The sequence below is a fragment of the Leucopleurus acutus genome (genome assembly GCF_964270905.1).
Source record: "Leucopleurus acutus genome assembly, chromosome: 6".
NCBI lineage: Eukaryota > Metazoa > Chordata > Mammalia > Artiodactyla > Delphinidae > Leucopleurus > Leucopleurus acutus.
Genome location: NC_139149.1, coordinates 60,393,615 through 60,418,369, shown reverse-complemented (window position 1 = coordinate 60,418,369; position 24,755 = coordinate 60,393,615). Strand labels below are relative to the sequence as shown.

At 36.0% G+C, this 24,755-nt stretch overlaps 1 protein-coding gene across 2 annotated transcripts in view; it reads left to right on the top strand.

Moving 5' to 3' along the window:
* The window catches only part of OLA1 (Obg like ATPase 1), a 165,190-nt gene that overhangs the window by 16,714 nt on the left and 123,721 nt on the right, over window positions 1-24,755 (top strand). For both annotated transcript variants that reach the window (XM_082841291.1, XM_082841290.1), the window contains exons 3-4: window positions 6,277-6,420; window positions 11,513-11,640. In XM_082841291.1, the coding sequence (XP_082697417.1) occupies window positions 6,277-6,420; window positions 11,513-11,640 (272 nt within the window). The remainder of the gene's footprint in view (window positions 1-6,276; window positions 6,421-11,512; window positions 11,641-24,755) is intronic.

The window sequence follows — 24,755 nt, the reverse complement described above, 5'->3', positions numbered from 1 at the left end:
ATAATTGCCAAATCCAGCGTTACAAAGTTTTTCCCCTATATTTCCTCTGTGACTTTTATAGTTTTAGGCTCTACCTTTAGATCTGTAATCCATTTTGAGTTAATTTTTGTGTATGGTGTAAGGTAAGGGTCTTCATTCCTTTGCATGTGGCTGTCCAGTTTTCTCAGTGTCATTTATTGAAGAGACTGTCTTTTCCCTGTTGTGTGGTCTTGATACTCTTGTCAAAGATTATCTGACTGTATATGGGAGGATTTATTTCTGGGCTCTCTATTCTGTTCCACTGGTATATGGGTCCATCTTTATGTCAGTTCCACACTATTTGGATTACTGTAGTTTTATAATATATTTTGGTATCAGAAATCATGCAATAGACTTTTGGGAAGAACACTGTGGAGGTGAAGTGCCTTTCTCATTGTGTCATATTGAGGGGCTACATGATAGCAACATGATTTGTCACTGGTGATGTTAACCTTGATCATTTGGTTAAGGTGGTGTCTGCCAGATTTCTCCACTGTAAAATTATCCTTTTTCTTTTTGATAGGCTGTTCCTTAGAAGCAAGTCACTAAGTCCAACCCATGCTCAAGGGGAGGGGAATTAAGCTCCACCTCCTGAAGGAATGAGTATCAAAGAATTTGTGGACATTTGTTAAAATCACCACAGTAATTAATTAGTATTATGGGGGAAAGGTATCTTGAGGCTATTTAAATATTTTGTTTCTTCTTAAAGTTTCCCCAGCTAAACTTTATCACTTCTTAGTGGATTTTGCCTGCAGCAATTATTAGTGTGGTGTTCTAATGGTGATATTCTACTTCCTTTATTCCTTTTACATTTATTATTTGGAATTCTTCTGTATGGAATGTTTTTTTTTCCCCCCTACAATTAGTTATTTATTCAATCATTTATATAGTTCTATTTAGACTCAGTGAAATTTTTTTTATTCTTTGGGTTTTAATCCAATATTATCAGTATTTATTTTGTTGCTCAAATTGTTCAGATTTGGTCATTGGGAGCTCCTTTAAGTTGCGTTTTATGTCCTTTTTACATGCCTCCATCTTTTTTTTTTTCCATTCTTTTTGTTTTTTCCCTTTCTTTTTTTTTCCTGTCTTTTTTTTTTTTTTTCTTTTCAAGCATTTCCTTACTCTCTGACACTGTAAGATATTTCTGGCTAATAGTGTATTTTTCGTGTCCTAACCTTGTCTCCAGAGAGCCTTGGTTTCTTTTATCGAAGAATGGTATTTAGAAACTAAGATCTGGGCTCTAGATGTGATCCTACTGCTGGGGTGTTACTTCTTTTAAGCCCTCTCACCTGATAGAATTAGGAAAAATATGTGGTTATACTAACTTATGTATACATACATTGGTATTTATTCCTGTCATTTTTGTGTTCTGTATCTAGCAGATAGATACTTTTTAACAGTTTAGTTATATGTAAATTCAAAACATTTCGAAAGAATATTCTTTTTTCCATGCTTTTAGTTGTGTGTTGTATGAATGGTTAATTCAGAATGCTGGGGGAGTTTGCATTGGTATCCTGACTTCCCTATACATATTGTAATTTTGTATAAGGTTTTAGATAAAACATATATTCAGTCAGATTTATTTATTATAGTAAAATATATAATTTCAAAAATAAAGTATTTAGGTCTTAAGTGGAGGGGGCATACATTAAGTCTAGCCACTCTTTTTTTTAATGATATCATTGCTGAAATAATATTTATGTAAACCTGTTCTTGCATAAGAGAGATCCCTACAATTTTGGATCTTATACTTTCAAGCTTCAATAATAAGCTTATAAGGGATCTGAATGTGTGTGTGTGTGTAAAATTCTCATTTCACAAAAAGCCTTATGGGCTTTACCACTCCAATTTAAGCCAAAACTTTAAAATTCTTTGCTTTTGCAAGGCTTTTCTTTAATAGATTTGAATAGATCAAAATGTCTTAACTTGCCGCTAAAGGCTATACTAATAATCCTTAGAAAATTTTCTTTTTCCTTCTTCCTTTTTACTTTTTTGTACTTACAAAGCTATTGGAAGGTATAGATTACTTGGACTTTATGAAATTTAAAATCCTGTCCAAGATGAGGTGATCTGTGAAAATGGAGATGTCTTCCATGTTTAGTTTGACTGCATGTAAGAATTTTTTTAGCCTAAGAGATAATGGGACTTTCTTTTCTATATTTTTACTGTATAATATGTTTTAAGGGATAAACTTTTTTCTTTAGTATTAAACATATTTTTGTCCAGGTAGGCAGTCAAAAATGTAGTACTTAATAAAACCAATAAATTTGAAAATAACTCCATGAACTCCCTATGGACTTTTTTTTTTTTTTTTTTTTCCCGTATGCGGGCCCCTCACCATTGTGGCCTCTCCCGTTGCAGAGCACAGGCTCCAGACGCGCAGGCTCAGCGGCCATGGCTCACAGGCCCAGCCACTCCGCGGCATGTGGGATCCTCCCGGACTGGGGCACGAACCCGTGTCCCCCGCATCGGCAGGCGGACTCCCAACCACTGCACCACCAGGGAAGCCCCTGGACTTTTTATATTGCAATTACTGTGACTGTGGTAATAGCAACGAGCAGTTTTTTATCTATAGTGTACAAAAATACAACTGCACTTTTTTTGTCCCCCAAGAAAGGCACAAATGTCTTGTAAGTGGATTAATTAATATATTTAAATTTTCCTTGAAGTATTTTTATTGTACCATTATTTTGTAATATTTTTATTGCAGGTATGCAATATTTTAGTTACATTTTATTTTTTTTATTTTTTATTTTTATTTGTTGGCTGCACTGCGCATCTTCTGGGATCTTAGTTCCCTGACCAGGAATTGAATCCGTGCCCTTGGCAGTGGAAGCGCGGAATTGTAACCACTGGACCGCCAGGGAATTCCCTTTACTTACATTTTCGGTAAATAAGGACTTATGGATTGTTTTGGCAACCTAAGTATCACTTTTTATGTTTTATTTTTGTGTAGGGAGGGGAATAAGGTATGGAGCATATTACTCTCCAGTTCATTTACTTCAGTACACTTTTGTAATTCTCCCTTTTGTGAGCAATATCCTGAGGGGAAAACTGGTCGTGTTCTTGAGGTCCATCCTCCAAGTCTTCTAATTCTTTGCTGGGTTCCCTGTACTCCAGCATCAGCTTACATGAGTAAAGCTGTTCTTGCATAAGAGAGATCCCTGGATTCTTGGCCGCCTTACTTTGCCTAGAATGGGCAAATGTCCCATTTCCAGATTCTTAGCCTCTTCAAACAGATACTTTCTGTATCCTGCATTTAAATGGCTTTTCTAGTTTTGGGTGAGAGTTCTAGTCTGCTGTTAGCTTTTGCATCTCACCCAGAAGCAGAATTTCCTCCCTCCACCAGTTGACTTGTTAGAGAAATCTGGATGTTAGTCTTACAGAATTTTCCAAAGTCCAAATTTTCTTAATTGCATCTATGTGGTGTCATTTAATATGTTCTCCTGTCCTCTGTATTTTCTGTTAAGTGATAGTAATATCTAAAGGCTTGATCAGGTAAGTTTCAGATAATTTTTGATCATATAATTTTTTATGTCAGGAATACTTGAAAGATGGTGTACATAATTGTTAGGAGGTACTTTTTGGGGGGGAGACAGTTAATGATCATTGGTGATAATTACCCAATTCATTAGTTCCTTAGTGGTTGCAAAATGTTGGTATTCTAAGTTTTTTATTCTTTTTTCATTTATGGGCTGGAATATGTCTATAAAAGAATCTTTTCTTCATCAACTCTTTGTTTCTCTAAAAGGGCAGTTTATATAGGAAAGACACAATGAATGTTTTACTCAATGGTTATCAGAAGAATCAATCACCTAGCATCATTAAAAGGTAGCCAGAGAGGGTTTTTTTTCTTTTTTTTGATTTTGTCTTGTTGAGGATTATTAACAACTCATGGATATGAAGTTATTTGATTTGTTATAGTTCATTGTAGCTATCCTTAAAGATGCTCAGATTGACCCATCTTTGGCCTGTGGGCCTATTCAGATTGGCTCCAGAGTGCTTTTGATAGGACTCTATGGCCTTCAGTAGGTTCCTTGTTTTCCCTTGGGGAAAAATTGTTTGAGATTCATCTTGTATACTTCTGGTCCCAGACCTGGAACTAGTAATTTCTCCAAGAAGTCCTCGTTATTTTTAATGGACATGGCATTTAAAGCTCATAATTTGAATGTGAGTTTTTTTTTTAAAAATTATCTGCCTTATTTTATATATTAATTTTTAAAATTGTATTAATCTTCAGTGTCTTTCTTGAAATAGATGGACTATAACTTGATAAATATACAGACTATTTTAAATTAAGTACTATGACATTTATCTTAACAGGATTGAAAAGAAAAGCTATCTCTATAGGAACTAGTAATTTCCTCTTAATTATCATTCCTAGAGTTCTGGGATTGTTACCAGGCTCTTAGAGGTTACCAATATAAATTCTACAACAGTCAGTATTATTCAGTGAGTTGTTAGCTGAGTTAAAATACTGGGGCCTACACCAAATCTGGAAAGAGGCCTGGTAGTGCATGCCTTTAAATTCTCAGCTGAGCCTGTTATAGGCAAGCATTTGAAAGCTACAGATTTGACCATTGGTACTCTAAGTAACCAGTAATGATTTAAGTGCCTGTTTTTGGAAACTTTTCTACTTTAATCCTAAATATTTAGTCTGAATGTGATATAAGAGCAATATCTTAAAGACCTATGGGCAGGTTCAAGTTAATATATCGTTGCCAAACCATCCTTCTCACCAGTAGTATTTAGGTAAGCCTTCCTTGTTGCCTTTTGTTCATTACTATTTTATTTTATTTTATTTTTAGAGGGTGTCTTAGAGATGGCTTTTTAAAAAAAATTTTTATATTTGGCTGCGTTGGGTCTTAGTTGTGGCGCACAGGCTCTTTGTTGTAGTGCGCGGGCTTTTCTCTAGTTGTGGCGTGTGGGTTTTCTCCTCTCTAGTTGTGGTGCACTGGCTCCGGGGTGTGTGGGCTCTGTAGTTGTGGCGCGCGGGTTCCAGAGTGGGTGGGCTGTATAGTTTGCTGCTTGGGGGTTCTAGTTGAGGCATGCGAGCTCAGTAGTTGTGGTGGCGTGCTGGCTTAGTTGCCCCGTGGCATGTGAGATCTTAGTTCCCTGACCAGGGATTGAACCCACGTCCCCTGCATTGTAAGGTGGATTCTTTACCACTGGACCACCAGGGAAGTCCCTGTTCATTACTCTTTTAAAAGGGTCTCAGAGTTTAAAAAAAAAAAAAAAAGGACTGGTTCTCTGATTTAAAATTCAGTCAGATGAACTAACTGTAGCAAGTATAAACTTCTGATGAATATAGGGTTAGATCTCATCTGGGAGACATTTTTACTTTAAAAAGTGTTTGGAAGGGCTTCCCTGGTGGCGCAGTGGTTGAGAGTCCGCCTGCCGATGCAGGGGACACGGGTTCGTGCCCCGGTCCGGGAAGATCCCACATGCTGCAGAGCGGCTGGGCCCGTGAGCCATGGCCACTGAGCCTGCGCATCCGGAGCCTGCGCTCCGCAACGGGAGAGGCCACAACAGTGAGAGGCCCGTGTACCGCAAAAAAAAAAAAAAAAAAAAAGTGTTTGGAAAAGATAGAATAGTAATATGAGTTGGCATTCTCTGAGTGTGTATTATCTGATAAAAATCAGATAACAGAAAATTAGTGAACAGTTCTTTCATTTTTAATAGCTTTTTCTTGATTAAAATTATACCTTGGAAAAAATTCACATTTTGACTTTCACAATCCACCATTCACAGTTCTAGATTACCAGTAATCCTTATGCACTAACAATTAGAAGGGAGTCTGAGCTCCAAACTCCCGTTTCCTATTAGACAATTAGCCAATGCTTGTGAAGTAATTGACCTAACTAAATGCACACCTCTCTACATTTATGCCAGAGAAGATTATACTAGATACAGGTGAAATGTTACTGGTATTCCAGGTACTTTGGGAGTAAAATAGATTTTGTGGTGTGTTGTGAGACTAGTTATCATTTATAACAAAGATTCTTTGGGGAGATGCTTTTCACATTCTAAATAGACTGAGAGAGGAGCATAACTTAATTGTAAATCATGAGCTGTATTGTTGTAAATTTCATTCGTTTCTGTTAGTAAAAATGTATTCCCCGCCCTACCCCCCACCCTGCATTCCCAGATTGGTTTTATAATCCTTATGGATTTTATTTGAGCATTGAAATTAGAGTGAGATAAATTTTTCTCAGTGTTAGCCTAAGAATTGATTGAAATTGTTTTTATTCATTTTAGGAAATCTACTTTCTTCAATGTATTAACCAATAGTCAAGCTTCAGCAGAAAACTTCCCATTCTGCACTATTGATCCTAATGAGAGCAGAGTACCTGTGCCAGATGAAAGGTTTGACTTTCTTTGCCAGTACCACAAACCAGCAAGGTAAGAAGAATCTTTATGCCATTGTTCATGTGGTTGGCCCTGTATAGATTGAGTAAATATATATAAGTGATATATTTAAAATTATGTAGAAGGGTTATATTGTTTATTTCAAAATTAATGTAGCATTATTGTTTTGGGTGATTATAAAAGTAACCTAGAACCTGGAGAAGGGTGAGGAAGGATACATCCATTGTTAACATTGAAGTTATTTTTTTCTGGGGAGTGTGAAGTAGAGGGAGTAACTAGTCTGTATTATGTGATTCCATTCATGTAAAATGATACATGTATGTGTGTATTCATAGGAAAATGTATGAACTGAAGATCACAAACTAATTGATGGTTATCTCTGGGGAATGGAATTTTTAGGTCATTTTTTTCTTCATTTCTTGTAGTTCTCTCTGTTTGAAGTTTTTATAACAGCATGTATTATATCTTTAATTAGAAAAAGTAAGATAATACAGTTTTATTGTAGGAAGTTCAGACAATATGGAAATGTATAAAGAGAGGAGTAAAAATCACCTATACTTCTACCTTGATATAATAGATATAAATACTTTTGAGGTAGATCCTTCCATACTTTTGATATATTTTTACTTGGGGTATCGTTAATATTTTTCTAGATTAAAAACTACAGATTTAAATAAATAATAATTTCTAATATAATGTTTAGTACTATGTTATATGAATGTACACAGATTATTTACCATTTCCCTATTATTGAGAATTTAGTTTGCTTTTAGTTTTTCACTATTTTGAATGTGGTGATAAATCCCCAATTTTTGTCTCCAGCCCTGAATTCTGTTGAACTCTAGATGTGTATCTAACCGCCTGCTTGACACTGACACTTAGAAGGCTAAACAGGTGCCTCCGATTTTACATGTCCTAAATGGACTTGATTTCACCCTGCCTGTGTCAAATTTGTTCTTCCTCAAGACGTTTATAATTCAATAAATAGTACTATTATTTCTTCAGTTGCTTAAGTTAAAGCCCAAGATCTATCCTTGATTCTTTTCTTTCCTCACCCCTACATCCAATCTATCAGCAATTCCTATGAGTTCTAACTACAGAATATATACCAAATTTATTTACTTCTCTTACTTTCATCCTCTAGTTTTAGCATCTATTGATTTTTTTATGAATTAATTATTACTGTGATGATTGTCACATGATGATTTTGTAATTCCACCATTTCTTCTTCATTTATTAGTTGACATTCTGCTGTAAGAAGAGCTTTCTTGTTTTCATTTATTCATTCATATCAGTGTTACTCACTTGGTTATAATATGTCACAGTCATTGGATATAGCTCAAATTATATCCCTCAAATTGGCTCCTCAAGCTGACTTCTGAATCCTTTTTAAAAACTTTTTATTTTTAAATGATTTCAATTTTATATAAAAGCTGCAAAATTATATGTAGAATGTTTGTATGCCTTTCACTCAAATTTCTCTGAACCTTTGAAAATAACTTGCAGACATGATGCCACATTGCACTTTAATTCTTCAGTTTGTATTTGCTAAGTATAGACACTCGCCTACATAACCACAGTAAACCATCATAATCAGGACATTGACAATGATCTAATATTATCATCTAATTCACAGATTCCATTTAGCTTTCTCCAGTTGTCCCCATAATGTGCTTATTTGCTCAATCCCTTTATATGTTGCAAATCCCTTGAACCCACCAGGTTGTTGCCCAGGTTGGACACTCTCCTGGCTTGGGCCCTGCCTGTTGCTGGGCTGCTCTCCTGCCCAGATGCCTTCCTTGTCCAGGCCCCAGGTGCTGTTGTGCTGCCTTCTCTGCCCACTCTGACTCTCTCCTTGTGTGAGCCTTTGCCACTGAGGGGCTGTGTGGTCATGTGACATTGCTGAAATTCTCCGGAGACATGAAGAGAACAACAACAATAATAAAGCTCTTGGAGGGACTTCCCTGGTGGTGTAGTGATTAAGACTCCGAGCTCCCAGTGCAGGGGACCTGGGTTTGCTCCCTGGTCAGGGAACTAGATCCCACATGCATGCCGCAACTAAGAGTTTGCATGCCACAATTAAGGAGCCCGCCTACTGCAACTAAGGAGCCCGCCTACCACAACTAAGGGACACACGTGCCGCAACTAAGGAGCCCGTGAGCTGCAGCTAAGGAGCCCGCCTGCCACAGCTAAGACCCAATGCAACCAAATAAATAAATGTCATGTTATTAAAAAAAAATCAATAATAAAGCTCATGGACTTCAAATTTATTGAAATTTTAGGCAGTGAGGGAATTAATTTCTCAAAATTTCTTTTGCTTTACTGGTAAACATTGATTAAACGCCTTTATGGAAATACAGAAGTTGAATGGGAACCCATCTTCATTTTTTCCATAACTTAATTTTGTCCTCTTTGTGGTCAAGCAAATAAGGAAGAATTGACAGTAATTCATAGTTTTTCTTCTTGCAACCCCAAACTTATCTGTTATATTGCAAGTTTCCAGGTTTTTTGTTTGTTTTTTTATGGAAGAAAAATCCTCCTCATCATTTTCATTTGTTTCTATTGAAGAAAGACTTATAAATGTTTTTGGTATTCTGTGTTCATTATATCATAGTGATTAAAAAGATTTTTAACCTTATTTTAATTTCAAGAAAGTTTCATAAGGTCTAAAAACATAAAGTAGTCTTAAAATCATTGGTACAGTATATAGAAAATCTTTGAATTAGGGCTCAAGTTTTTATTTTTTGAGATATAATATTAATGGTTTAAACCTTTATCCTGGCCTTAAATCAAGAATCAGAATTAAGAAGCTCATTTTCATTAGAAAACAGAATCTCAGAGCTATAGATTGTCCTGTGTGGTTTCCTTATAAAAGGAGTGGAAGCCCAGAAAGGTGAAATGATTTGCTCAAGGTCATACAGATAGTTAATGTCAACCAGGGCTAGAACCCCAGGCTTCTTTCTTCAACTTCAGGGCCTTTCCTCTCATATCTATGCCACTGTACTTTATATTTATCATATGGGTGATATGTTTTAGTTGTTAGAAGTTATATTATTTAGATGAGTTTGGTTGCACCTAACATATGGACTTAAAATTTGATTTATTGAGTTAGTAACAGGTAGCATGGTATTTTATGTTGGTTTCAGCACCTCAGTTGTGTCATCAAGGACCTGGCTTTGTTCCCCTCTCCATTTTACTTACTTTATCAGCTTGATCATAAGATCGCCTTCCCTTTGGTCATCTCAAATGACCAAATCATTTGGAACTCTCAAATCTTGGAACTGTATACTTTCTCATCCTTGTTCAGAGTGAAGGAAGAGGGGTTTGCTTCTAGAAGCCCTGTCAGAGGACTGATGATCTTCTATTCAAGAATCCTCTTAACCCTCTCTGGCAAATCTCTCCTTAAGCCTTTCTAGGCAAATGGGGCAAGGCAGAGGTCCTAGAATCATTAATTGTGCCTAGGGAGTGAGATTAAGCTGCTTAGTATAGGCCCAAGCTACATGCCCCCTTCTAGAGTTAGGTGTAGAGCCAGCTTTTTCAAAGCTCCAGGCTACACTGGCGAGGTATGGCTAGCCAAATGACAGTCAATAGTTATCAAGAGAAGGGGCAAAGGATGCTGGAGAGGCAACCACAGTAGTCACCAAAAACTTAATCCCATCTTATGTATGTTTTCTGTGGATTTGCTGGTACCAGTTATGAAGTAATTTCTATTTGTATAAAAATTTTTTATAGAACAGTTATTTTAAAAGGACTCAGTTTCCATGCAGATAATAGGAAAGCATTTTGTGGAACTTTTTTTGCGGTATGCGGGCCCGTCACCGCCGTGGCCCCTCCCGCTGCATAGCACAGGCTCCAGACATGCAGGCTCAGCGGCCATGGCTCACGGGCCCAGCCGCTCCGCGGCACGTGGGATCCTCCCGGACCGGGGCACGAACCCATGTCCCCCACATCGGCAGGCGGACTCCCAACCACTGCACCACCAGGGAAGCCCTTGTGGAACTTTTATGTTGTATTCTATCATGTAATAAAATTGACATTCTGAAAAATGAATACTCTGAAAATTGACAAAGGATACATAGATGCATATACCGTACACCTTTGTCATATGACATTGAAAGTAGCTTTATTTACTCATATGCTTTAATCTCCATTTCTACATGGCTGACTGGTTTTCTTGTTTTCTAATTTGTGTTAACTGTTACTTTACTGTGTCTAATTCTGTTGCTGTTGTTAACAACTACGTTATTACTATGCTGACAATTGGTTCACATCATTACATGCATTTTGGGGCTGTAAAACCTATATGGTGATTAAATGCAAACCCAGATATCCTATAATTGAATAGCAGTTTTGTCATTATTAGCTGAGTGATCCTGTGTGTAATAGATTTCTTAACTCCTCTATGGCTTAATTTCCTCATCTGTGAAGTGGGTTTAATAAATAACACCCATCTTATAGAGTAAGTTTGAACTTCGGAATGATAATACATGTAAAGCACTTAGTCCAGTTCCTGGCACAAAGTATCTGTTGAGTACGTTGGCTCATTCTATGATGATTACCTTGACTTATATCAGTATACTCTTTAAATGTTCTCTGCTTTTGTGTGTGTGTGCATGTGCCAGTATAATAAAATTAATGATAGGAGTTTTAGTTTTTAGAGTAACAATAAAAACATCTGTTCTGCTTTAAAATGTTTTCCCTTCATTTTCCTAGGTAAGAAAGTTCTGATTTTTTTTTGTTTTGTTTTTTTGCGGTACGCGGACCTCTCACTGTTGTGGCCTCTCCCGTTAAGGAGCACAGGCTCCGAACGCGCAGGCTCAGCGACCATGGCTCACGGGCCCAGCCGCTCCGCGGCATGTGGGATCTTCCCGGACCGGGGCACGAACCCGTGTCCCCTGCATCGGCAGGCGGACTCTCAACCACTGCGCCACCAGGGAAGCCCCAGAAAGTCCTAATGTTTTAAAAGATTATTTCTTGTTTAAATTTTTTAAATTAATTTGAGAGTCTAATAAACATTGTTCTAGAAAGGAAAGAATTAATTCATGTAACATGTTTGGGAAAGCCATTTGGTTAATAAACAGGTTCTTAGTACTATTTTATATTAAAATCATCTTTTGTTTTTCAGCAAAATTCCTGCTTTTCTAAATGTAGTGGATATTGCTGGCCTTGTGAAAGGAGCTCACAATGGGCAAGGCCTGGGAAATGCCTTTTTATCTCATATTAGTGCCTGTGATGGAATCTTTCATCTAACACGTAAGTACAGTTGTTTATTTAATTGATTGATTTCATTATGATCCGTGTTTTCTTTCCATTATTGTGAAAGTAAAATTAATAAATAATTAATAAAATAAAGTTTGCTTAGCTTCACAAGGTGAATTGTGGATTTGTCTGTTGATTGTGACTTAATGTGATTAAGTATCATCTCCATATGAGAAGGCTTATTCCATAGTAAGTATATGCTGTGTTGCTGTCATTTTGTAATTGAATTTTATCCCATTCTGGATTAGACCCATTGAAAAGTGTTTTTATGCAGAAGTACTTTTGTTGATTGTAAAGGCATTTTGAAATTTTCTTAACTTGTGGAATTTGTCTGCATTTTTGCTTTCCCATGTGTTGAAAAGGCAGAATTGATAGAGGAGGAGATACCGTTATTTCAGAGGAAAGAAAATCATCCAGGTTATTTACTAAAGATGAAAGGATTAAGGAGAGACTATAGATCAGCTAGTCCTTGATGGAGAGAGGGATATAAAGCAGAGAGAGAAAATAAGTAGAACTATATGTTGGTTTGTGTTCTTTTGACTGTAGAAGTGAACCAAGAACAAAGTAATTCTCTGACAAAATAGAAAGTTTTAGGTTAAGGCTCAGGTCAAGACTGTACTTTATGGTAATAATATTATAATGAGCAAACGAAGGAAACATAAATTAGAGGTGGGGTCTGGTTCAGTGCTTTTGTTTGTTACTGGCCCTTGACAGATAACTATAAGCAATTGAGAGTGAGCATTTAGAAAATTTGAGTAATTTTTTGGTCATTTGAATTTAATTAAAATATTGTGCTAGTATTTATGTATGTCTTTTAAAAAATTCATTTGCCTAGTAATTCATTTTTATTGTATTTTACAAAAGCCCATAACAGGTAGTTTGAGAAGCACTGGTCTAGGTAGCTTTACTTGGATGAAGGTTTGGAGACACCTTCTGGAAGGGTTTGGAATGTAGGCAAAGAATAAGGTTATATGTTTGTGTGTGTGGGGTTTCAGTTATGTTGAGTAGTGTTACCTAATGTCTGTACATTGGCGGGAGCCTCTGTTTTCCTGACAGTTTGTTTTTTCACTGGTTCTGGTGACTGATGTGAGAGTTTAAAAGAGAGGGTAGAATCAAGTGTGACAACTGGGTTTCTAGACTGGGCCAGTTGAATGACTCTTCTTTCTTTTTTTTTTTTTTTTTTTTTGCGTTACACGGGCCTCTCACTGCTGCGGCCTCTCCCGTCGCGGAGCACAGGCTCCGGACGCGCAGGCTCAGCAGCCATGGCTCACGGGCGCAGCAGCTCCGCGGCATATGGGATCCTCCCGGACCGGGGCACGAACCCGCGTCCCCCGCATCGGCAGGCGGACTCCCAACCACCGCGCCACCAGGGAAGCCCTGGGACAGTTTTTTGAATGTGTACCAGGGACATCCAGATAGGGGTGTCTTTAAGGAAGTAGTATTGATAGGGCAGGTATGACAGGAGGATGGGGGCCAAGAGAACTGAAGGTTGGGGTGTGAGTGATTGAACTGATATGTGGGATAGAGCTTACCATAGGGTAGCAGTGAAGGTAGGAAAGGACTGAAAAGTGGAAGGATCTATTTCCTGATGAGGTTCAGGAACAGGTATGTTGGCTGTAAGCGGGTGTGTGGTTGAGAGGGATATTTGACTTAAAATTTTCAGAGCTGGAGCAGTTTCGGGTGATGATAAGTTCCTGAGAATAGCCTGAAACCATTCATATATGTAATAAAGTCTTTGGTTTTGTTGTCTCTTGTATAATATTCATCTGATATGTTTTTCTAACCTTTAGGGGAAAAATGAATTTGGTTAGGAGCATACATACTTTATTGTGTTTCATTCAGGCTAAAGATATTGTTGTTAAGAAAGGGAAAAAAATCCAATTAAACTAGGTAACATGCTTTCTTATAGTGATTGATTTCAAATATGATAAACTGTGAAAATATGCACCTTAGAATTGATGAAATACAGTATATATTATTGTATAGTGCACAGAACACAGAATGATACATTTATAACAAGAATTTTTTAAAAACCTTTGTAGAATTACAGGCAATAAAAAAGACTTGAAGAGAATAAAAGGATAAAGTGATTACTTTGAAGCTATGAAAAGTGAGAATTCTTTAATTCCAAATTATGGTATATTTTCATCTTCAACTGGTTATTAAATATGAGTGTGAAATAAAATTTTATCTTTAATATTACTCTTTATAAAGGTTATTTTCTTCAAACATCTTAAAGTCACCAGAAATGCAGTTCATTTGTTTGTTTATTTAATATTCGTTAATTAAATAGTAAATGTTTTTTCTCTTCTGGGTGTTGGAAATATATAGTGGGTAGCAGAATCTAATACATTTTCTTGTTTTATGAAGCTTCTAGTCTAGTGGTGGAAACAGATATTGATTAATTATGTTAATAAATGTGTAATTACATTATTGTATTTGGACTTAAAAAAAGACGTACTTGTGAATTGTTTACTTATTTGCTTATTATTAGCATGTTTGAAACTTGTTTTATTTCTTTACTTCATTTTAATTTTGGTGTGAAAAATCCATTTTTTATGTTAATATCTTTTAGTTTCTCTATTTTAAATAATTAATTAATTAATTTACTTTTGGCTACATTAGGTCTTCATTGCTGCTCACGGGCTTTCTCTAGTTGCGGCGAGTGGGGGCTACTCTTTGTTGTGGTGCGAGGGCTTCTCATTGCAGTGGCTTCTCTTGTTACGGAGCATGGGCTCTAGGCATGCAGGCTTCAGTAGTTGTGGCACGTGGACTCGATAGTTGTGGTTCGCAGCCTCTAGAGCACAGGCTCGGTAGTTGTGGCGCACGGGCTTAATTGCACCATGGCATGTGGGATCTTCCCAGACCAGGGATCGAACCTGTGTCCCCTGCATTGGCAGGCGGATTCTTAACCACTGTGCCACTAGGGAAGTCATCTATTTTTGTTTTATACAGTTGGTTTAAACTACTAAGGAAAGGGACAGTGTAGGATGATATGTATTAGTGTGTTCAGGGCACTGTAAAGCTTTTCATTAGAACTGCTGAAAACAGAGAAAAAATTTTTAATGGTAAGTTGTGGTTATTACAGAGTTTTAATTTATTAATGTTATGTTTCTCTCCGTTAGTTTGATTCTTAAAGGTTAATTTTCCCCTCACCTTGTTTATTTCCCTTGGTTATTAGATGGATGTAAATATATACCTTGCATCAAAAATTTATACTTGTTTTAAATGTAAATAGTTATTCTGACAGGTTTGTTGGCTTTAAATCTTCTTTTTTTAACTTTTAAATCTAGTTATTTTAACAAGCACTCTTTTTTTAATTGAAGTATAGTTGACTTACAAAATATAGTTTCAGGTGTACAATATAGTGATTCAATATTTTTATGTATTACACTTCATATAAAGATATTATAAAATACTGACTATATTCCCTGTACTGTACATTACATCCTTGTAACTTACTTATTTTATACCTAGTTGTTTGTACCTCTTAATGACTTTGAATCTTTAGACCACTCTGTTTTATTCATTTGACACATTATTTGTGGAGCCTCTCTTTTTAGTGTGCTAGATTCTAAGGGATGTAATGGTGAGTAAAAAGAAAATGACCCTCCTTTATGGAGTTTACAGTCCAGTGGAGGAGACAGACATTGAATAAATGATCACATGAACACTAGATGTCATTCTCCAATTGCGTACAGAGAACAGAGACAGTATGTGTGTGTGTGAGTGTGTGGTGTTACCTTGAGGAAGTGATGATTTTGCTGAGAGGTAAAGGTTGGGTGAGGGCTAATAAGTTAGCAGCAGGAGGGAAGGAGAGATTGATTATTCACAGTAAATGGCTTGTTTCAAAGGCCCTAGCACAATGAAGGAATTGTCAGCGTGGATAGGATTAATAACGAGGAGTAGAAGTGATGGAAAAGATCCTGGGAGGTAGCTGGGGATTCACCATGTCCACTATATTAAGGATTTTCTTCTCTGATGACTTAAGTATAAAGTTTTGAATGGAGACTTGGGGCAGGGAGGCAGATTAAAGTGTTTACAGGAGTTATTCAGTTGAGTTGCATTTTTAATGTTTTTTTCATACTTTTGTTTTATTGTATTTTTAAAGTTTTTTTGAGGTCTCATTAAATTTCTTTAATTTTTTATTGAAATATAGTTGATTTATAATGTGTTAGTTTTACGTGTACAGCACAGTGATTCAGTTATACATACATATATACATGTATATATATGTGTGTGTGTGTGTGTATATATATATATATATATATATATATATATATATATATACTTTTTTAGATTCTTTTCCCTTATAGGTTATTACAGAATATTGAGTATAGTTCCCTGTGCTATACAGTAGGTCCTTGTTGGTTATCTGTTTTATGTATATGTTAACCTCAAACTCCTAATTTATCCCTCTCCCCCCACCCCACTTCCCCTTTGGTAATCATAAGTTTGTTTCCTATGTCTGTGGATCTTTTTTTTTTTTTTTTCAAGTTTCTGAAGACATTTATTTCCAACATAAAGGCAACATTTAACAGTTTGAAAATTCTTGGTCTAAAATTCACGTAACTATAGCTTTGGTCTCACAATCCCTGGTTTTAGAAACTTTTTGCATTGCTCTGTTATCTGTGGGTCTATTTTTGTTTTGTAAATAAGTTCATTTGTATCTTTTTTTTTTTTAAGATTCCACATATAAGCAATATCATATGATATTTGTCTTTCTCTGTCTGGCTTAACTTCACCTAGTATGATAATCTCTAGGTCCATCCATGTTGGTTGCTGCAAATGGCAATATTCTTTATTTACGGCTGAGTAATATTCCATTGTGTGTGTGTGTGTGTACACAGACACACACACACATATATATATATATACACATAGATACTATACACTATATCTTCTTTATCCATTCATCTGTTGATGGACATTTAGGTTGTTTTTATGTCTTGGCTATTGTAAATAGTGCTGCAATGAACATCGGGGTGCATGTAGATTTTCAAATTATGGTTTTCTCTAGATATATGCCCAGGAGTGGGATCGCAGTTTCATATGGTAACTCTGCTTTTAGTTTTTTAAGGAACCTCCATACTGTTCTCCATAGTGGCTGTACCAGTTTATATTTCCACCTGTAGTGTAGGAGGGTTCCTTATTCTCCACACCCTCTCTAGCATTTATTATTTGTAGACTTTCTGAGGATGGCCATTCTGACTGGAATGAGGTGATACCTCATTGTAGTTGTGATTTGCATTTCTCAAATAATTAGCGATGTTGAGCATTTTTTCATGTGCCTGCAGTTATTTATCTGAGGTATATATTCCTTTCTTTGGTCTAAGTGTCAAACTGTTTTTGAATGTTGATGATGTTCTAAATAATCATCTTCCTACTTAATTATTCCCCCTTTCCCAAAGTATTTTGAACTTTTGAAATTCTGCAGAAATTATTTCTTGATCCAGATGTGTTACTCTTCAGCTGACTGCTTTCCAGGTTTCTTGAACCATACAGAACATTTTTTTAATGGTTTGCATGATTTAAAAAACTAAAAACTTTTAAGAAGTGGGAATTTCTCCATACTTTTGCCGTGTGGCACCTATGATTTTGGATAAACAACTCTGACTAGATATGGGTATGTTATACATTGCTAGTTATATGTATTAACTATAGAACAGAAATTCTTTATGAATTCATAATTTTCCTTTTTTTTTGTTGTTTTTGCTTTTCCTTACTTGATCATGTCATTGAGAAAGAAAAATAACAGTTTCCAGTGTTTGGGAAAAAATAAATAGAAATTAACATTCTAAAAATTACTTAATGGATTAACTGCTTTTGAAAACAAAACAGATACCCATTATACTTAGTATATATCACTTTTATGGAAAATTTTGTTATGAAGTTTTTGTTTAAAAAAGCTAAATACCGTGTTTGTTTATTTTAAAAGTTTTTTGAAGCAAACTATCCACATTTCCTTAATAGGTTAGTTATTCACATAAGCTGAGTTAGCTTTTTTATGAACCAAAAAAACTAGCCTTCATTCACTTTGAAGCAGAAACGCAGAGGTATGACTTTCAGGATATACTTTTCAAAGCGGTCTGTTAAAAATTAGTTACTGTTTAAATTACATTAAAGATAATAATGAAAGGGAAAATAAATCGGAATCATGTTAGCATAAAGCAACTATTTTATTTTTCTGCCATTTCAGTCTAGTGCCTAGAGTAAAGTGGAACGAATGTGGGTTTTAGAATCAAACCTGAGTGTAACTGTCAGTTCTTACTTTCTAGCTGTGTAACTGTGAAAAAGTAACACCTTGTCTTTGAACCTCAGTTTTCTCATGTAAAATGGGAATTGTAATACTGTACTTAAAGAATTATTTTGGAGTTTAAATAAACGATCATTCTGTGTGAGTGCATATAGACTGTTATTTTTAATGCTGCTTCATTGTTTTTCTTGTGAACTTAGATTTTTAATTTCTACATTTTTTTAATTATAAATTTTAAAAAATTGTGGTAAAGTGTTCATAACATAAAATTTGCAGTTTTAACCATTTTTGAGTGTACAGTTCAGTGATGTTAAGTACATTCACATGTTGTGCACCCATCACCACCATCCATCTCCAGAACTTTTTCATTTTCCCAAATTGAAACTCTGTACCTATTAAACTGTAACTTCCAATTCCTTCTTCCCCCAGCCCCTGTCAGCCACTGTTCTACTTTCTGTCTCTGAATTTGACTACTCTAGGTACCTCATATAAATGGAATCATACAATATTTATCCTATTGTGACTGGCTTATTTCATGCTTCATTATTTAATTATTTTTTAATTTTTTGCGGTACGCGGGCCCCTCACTGTTGTGGCCTCTCCCATTGCGGAGCACAGCCTCCAGACGCACAGACTCAGCGGCCATGGCTCACGGGCCTAGCTGCTCCGCGGCATGTGGGATCCTTCTGGACTGGGGCACAAACCCGCGTCCCCCGCATTGGCAGGCGGACTCTCAACCACTGCGCCACCAGGGAAGCCCCCTGCTTTATTATTTTTTAACTGCTGCACCATTGTCCACAGTATGAAAGTACCAGAGTTTATTGAATTAGTACTTCCTATTTGTGGGCATTTATTTATTTATTTTCCCAGCTTTATTGAGATATAATTGACATATAACATTGTCAACGTGATGATTTGATATATGTATATATTGTGAAATGATTACCACAGTACGGTTAGTTAACACATCCATCACATCACATAATTAACATTTTTTGTGTGTGTTGAGAACATTTAAGATTATTCATTTAGCATCTTTCAAGCATGCAATAGAGTATTGTTAACTATAGTCACCATGCTTTACATTAGATACCAGAACTTAGGCATCTTGTGACTGGAAGTTTGTACCCTTTGACCAGCATCTCCCCATTTCCCCCACCCCAGCCCCTGGGGTCTACTCTCTGTAGCCACCAATCTACTCTCTCTGTTTCTTTGAGTTTGGCTTTTTTAGATTCCACATGTAAGTGAGATCATACAATATTTGTCTTTCTTTGACTTATTTCACTTAGCATAATGTATGGGCATTATCATTTCTGACTTTTTTTTTTTTTAACAGAGAATGTTGCTAATGGAATTCTTATACAGGTTTTTGGTTTGTTTTTGGTACATGTCTGGGTATTTCTCTAAGAGATGCCTAGAAGTGTAATTACTAGGCCAATGGGTATATACACTTAGAATTCTATCAGATACATCCAAATTCTCCTCCTTTATCTCCAAGGGGATAATAGTGTTTTAATTTTTTTATTTTTTGAATAATTTTAGACAGGTCATATATTGGAATAGGTAAAACATTTACATGGTTCAAAAAGAAAATTGATGTAACATTGGGGTATACATTGAGAAATCTTTTTCCTACTCACATTCTGATTCCTCTGTCTTGCCTTTATAAGTGAGGCATTTATTAGTTTCTTGTGTTATTTTTTTAGAGCAAAGCTTGGGGAATTTTTTTCTTTAGTGGGGCAGATAGTAAACATTTTGCTCTGTTGCATGTTCTTTGTGTCTGTGTGTGTTTGCAGCACTTCAAAAAGTGTAACAATCATTCTTAGCTCTAAGGTCATACAAAAATAGGGCACAAGCCTTAGCTCGCTGATCTCTGTTCTAGAGTTTGTTCATACAATGCAGACACATGGGGATATATTATATGTGTCATCTTCGTGAAAATACTTTTATCAGTCTTTTCCTTTGATTTCTTCTATTACCTTTATACTTAGAAAGTTCTTATCCTTCTCATAATCAGGTAAATATTCACAACTGTTTTCTTCTAGTTGATTTTCCATTATTTTTTTGAGATAGAAAATAGATACAGTAAAGTATAAAATTCACAAATCTGAAGTGCATAGCTGGATGCATTTGTACATGTATATACACTTGTGTAACGACCACATAGATCAAGGTAGAGAACATTTCTGTCACTCTTCCCAGTCAGTTCCCCACTCAGGGTAATCACTGTTCTGACTTATATCATCATTGATTAGTTTTGCTTATTCTTGAACTTCTTATAAATGTAATCGCACATTCTGTATTCTTTTGTGCCTTCCCCCTTTGTCTCGTCATAATGTCTGTGAGATTCATCCCTATTGGGTATATCGATATTGATAATTTGTAGTTTTGTTAAGTTAGAAATTTGGATTTTATCCACTTCATGGATAATATGCAGGATTATGTCACTTAGTTAACAGAGTTGATGCTCTATCTACTATGTATGAACACATTCTGGACAGATTTTAGTGGGAAGAAGTTTGGGGCAAAAAGAACTGCCAGGAGGTTTTTGTAGTATTTCATGAAGGAAGTAATGAGGACTGGATTTCAGAAAACTGTCAGTGGCAGTTGAAGGGAAAGCAAATTTGAGAGACTTTGTGAAGAAGGGATAGACTTTTCTTACATCTCGCATAAACAGGAGTCTCTTCAAATAAAACTGTTTGCCAGAGATTCAGTACAGCATAGGGAAACAGTGACAATATTATGGGAAGCAAATTCTTTTAAAATTCATATACATGCAGTAACTTGTAACAGGTTTTCTATTTAGAAAAATGATTAATTTTTTCTCTAGGGTTTTGTGAGCCGTATGACTTGTTTTAGAAGCAATGTAACTTCCTATTGTTAAATTTTTAAAGCTTTGAACATGACGAGGCTATTGATTTCACTGAATCCTTAGCTTTTTAAAGCTGGCATTAGAAGTTTTGAAGTGATTTTTCAATAGGAAGCTAAGGTGTTTGTGTGTTATCTGAAGGACAGCACCTTTGGCTCTATCCTTGCACCTACTGTCAAGCTGTTTATAGATAAAACTTGTTAGTTTCTCAGCAGCTACTTAGAGATAAGACCTTGTAGACTGGAAACAAAGGTTCTGTTTTCTGAGGTATGGGACAGTTTTGTTCCCAATTTAGAAACATATAGGAGGTCCAGATTTATAGAACTGCTAATTATAAAGTATGTAATCATTTATAGTTATAGGAAACAAAATTTCAAATACAACTTGATTATTTTCAGCTAAATTGGTATGTGTTTGCGTGTGCGTGTATTATGTTGGTAGTGATGATGGGAGGATGGGGTATGTGGTGCCCTGTTCTTTCCAGAGTTCTGTTCTCCAGTTGCTTGTTAAAGGGATAAAATGTAGGGAACCTGGGATGACTATACAGCCAGGATGTTTTTAAACTACCTCTTCAGGGTATGAACAGGCAGTTATGGCATGGCAAGCACTTCAGCATTAACATTATTAGCCTGTCTGAATTGTTTTGGCATTTTATTTTGATTTCCAGAAGAAGAGATGTGATTATTAAGTACCTAGTATGAATTAGGTACTATGGTCGATTCTTTCTAATATATTATTCTATTTAATCTTAACAATTCTGCAGGATTGGTGTTATCCCAGCTGTACAGATGAGGATACTGAGAGAGAGAGGCTAAGCAGTTTTGCTAGGGTACATAGCTAGTATACTGCGCATAGAGTCCATCCTTATTCTCTCTCTTTATTTGGCCGAGCGGCGTGGCTTCTGGGATCTTGGTTCCCCCACCAGAGATAGAACCCGGACCCAGCAGTGAAAGCGCCGAGCCCTAACCACTGGGATGCCAGGGAACTCCCCCATCTTTCTTCTTTAAGTCCTTTTTTCTTTCCAGGTTTTCACCATACCACACTGCTTTTGTACATTTTTAGATCTAAATGTTTAGGATCTGTGGGACTTCCCTGGTCGTCTGGTGGTTAAGACTCTGCTTCCACTGCAAGGGGCGTGGGTTCAAATCCTGGTGGGGGAAGTGAGATCCTGCATGCTGCGCGGTGCGGCCAAAAAAAAAAAAGCGTTTAGGATCTATATAGTAAACATGTTCAAGATCCATGTATTTGTGTGTGTGTGTGTGTGTGTGTGTGTGTGTGTGTGTGTGTGAAAGAGAGAGAAAGAAAATTCAAGTGCTTGGTATACATTGTTTTTCAGAGACTACCTGCTCTACACAGTAGTGACCTACAGGTATAACTGGAGACTTTTCTGAAGAGACAGGTACTGTATAGTGATTTTAAAAGAATTAGGTTATAGTTTTATTCTTTTATTGCCAGGAAATATTATTAAGTACTTACTATGTGCCAGGCTCTGTGCTAAGTGGTTTTTGTGAGGAATTTCATTCAATTCTCAGAACAAGTCAGAAGTAGGTACAGAGGGGTTAGAACATCTGTCCAAGGTTACATAGCTGGTAGATGGTATAGTTGGGAGTAGTACTCAGTAAGGCAAGTCTGACTCCAAAACCTGCACCATTAGCCTTTGTACCAGTGCTGACCAATAGAAATATAATGTGAGCTACGTATCTAATTAAAATTTTCTGATAGCTACATTAAAAAAGTAAAAAGTGAAATTAACTTTAATAACATATATTTAATCTATCAAAAATATTATTTCAGCATGTAGTCAATATGAAAAATTATTGATATATTTTTGGTGCCATGTCTTTGAAATCTGGTGTGTAATTTATACTTAGAGCACATCTCCGTTTGGACTAGCCACATTTCAAGTATTTTATAGCCTCATGTGGCTAGTGCCTATAGTATTAGATAGCTCAGCTCTACACTATATTCATAGAAAGAAATTTGAAGAGATACATCAAACTGTTCATAGGTTTTTGGGAGAATAGAATTGGGATGGAGAGAGAGGTGGGTGACTTTCCTTTTTAGATCCTTGGCTTTTTAAAAACTGAACATGTATTACTCTGATTCTTAAAACGTGAGGAATTTTCTTATTTAAATACCAATGTAAGGTATGCACAAATGATTCAAGTAAAATTCTCAGGAGTTCTGTATTAAATTAAGGAGAAGAGGGCTTTGGCTTAGAATGCTGTGATTCAGGAGTTGTCAGTGATCTTCTGCCATCTCTCTAAAATGTTTGATTTTTAAGCTGGGCTAATCAAATTAGTTCTGCCAGGATGATTTAGTTAAGAATTTTACTCTGAGGTAACTAAATTAGTGGGTTCTGTTGTTAAAGAAGTACTTCATTGAGAGCTCCCACACATTATATTTGTATGGTCTGTTCTGCCATAAAAATACCTGCGTTTCACAGGGAGATCAGCTTGGTGCTTTGTGACCACCTAGAGGGGTGGGATAGGGAGGGTGGGAGGGAGACGCAAGAGGGAGGAGATGTGGGAATATATGTACACGTATAGCTGATTCACTTTGTTAGAAAGCAGAAACTAACACACCATTGTAAAGCAATTATACTCCAATAAAGATGTTAGAAAAATAATTTATACAACATCTATACTGCATAATATTTTGCAGTCTTTAAAAATGTTAATGTAACTCTGTGGTCATTGAATGAAAATACCATCACCATATATTATTACATGCAGACATAAGACTGCGAAAGAACATTTATAATGTGATCTTATTTTTAGTAAAATACAACACATAGAAAATCTGCAAAAATATATGCAAAAATGCTAGCAATAGTTACATTTTGTTAGAGGGAATATAAGTAATTTTCACTGCTTTTTTTCCTGCCTTTCTGTTGTCACAAATGTTCTCAAACTAAATATATTCTGGCCAGGTATTATTTTGTAATTAGAAAAATAGCCTGTAAGCCTGGTTTTATTTTGAAAGAAAAGAAAGATAATGTAGTTCTGAAAATTAATTTTGATTATTTTCAAAAATATTTTTCTCTGTTTGAATCTTTAGCAGACAAAAAACCCCTGTAAGTAATTTAGAAGGGAAACAAAATGAAAGAATTTCATAGAATAAAAATACCTAAGATTTTCCAGTTTTATTTTATTTTGTTTACATTATATACTAATTCCACATTCCATTACTCCCTTTTTCTTTCCTGTTTTCCACAAATCCTACTGTCTCTGTCACCTTTAAGTGAATACATTTTGGGTAAGAAAAAAAATGTGCATTTCTAAGATACCTTAGTGTTATGTAGTGAAAGTGTGTGTGTGTGTGTGTGTGTGTGTGTGTGTGTGTGTGTGTGTTGAGGGGAGAAGAGGAGGCTGTGGGGAAGTCAGGACTGCCTTTATACCTTTTTGTTCTAATAACAAACTAATTCCTTTTTGTGCAGGTATCTCTTCCCCCATTCCATGTATTCTTGGTAAGGCGATATTATCCAGCTTCCTCCTTCTACCCTGGGAGGTTGTGGGAGCTTTATCTGTGCCCTTGCCAGGTAGAGCCAGGAATTGGCCCCCTAACCTGAGCTGGGCTTTGAACGATGAAAATATTGAGTTAAGGTCCTTGAGAGCTCATTGAGAGCTCAGTATTTCATTTCATCTGGGTTTTTTTCCCCCCAAGAGTAAGAATGATAATAGGAAAAGAAGCATAGTCTTCTAAATAGATTCTTAACATTTTTATTGTCTTTACACCAGTTGTTTTAATATGCCCAGTGCAGTCCTCTAAACAAAATTCCTTTGTTAATTTGTCAAAGCAAAGGGAAACCCTTGCTAGCCATGCCAGCCCATTGTTGTTTGAGATATAATCAGTAGCCATCTACTTGATATCAAAAAGTATTCCCTTAAAATAGATTGAATTATATGCAATTTAGGTACAAAAACTTGTGCTTTAGAAAAAAATTAGTGTCATTCCATAGTCCACATAAAATTGTAAGTTAAT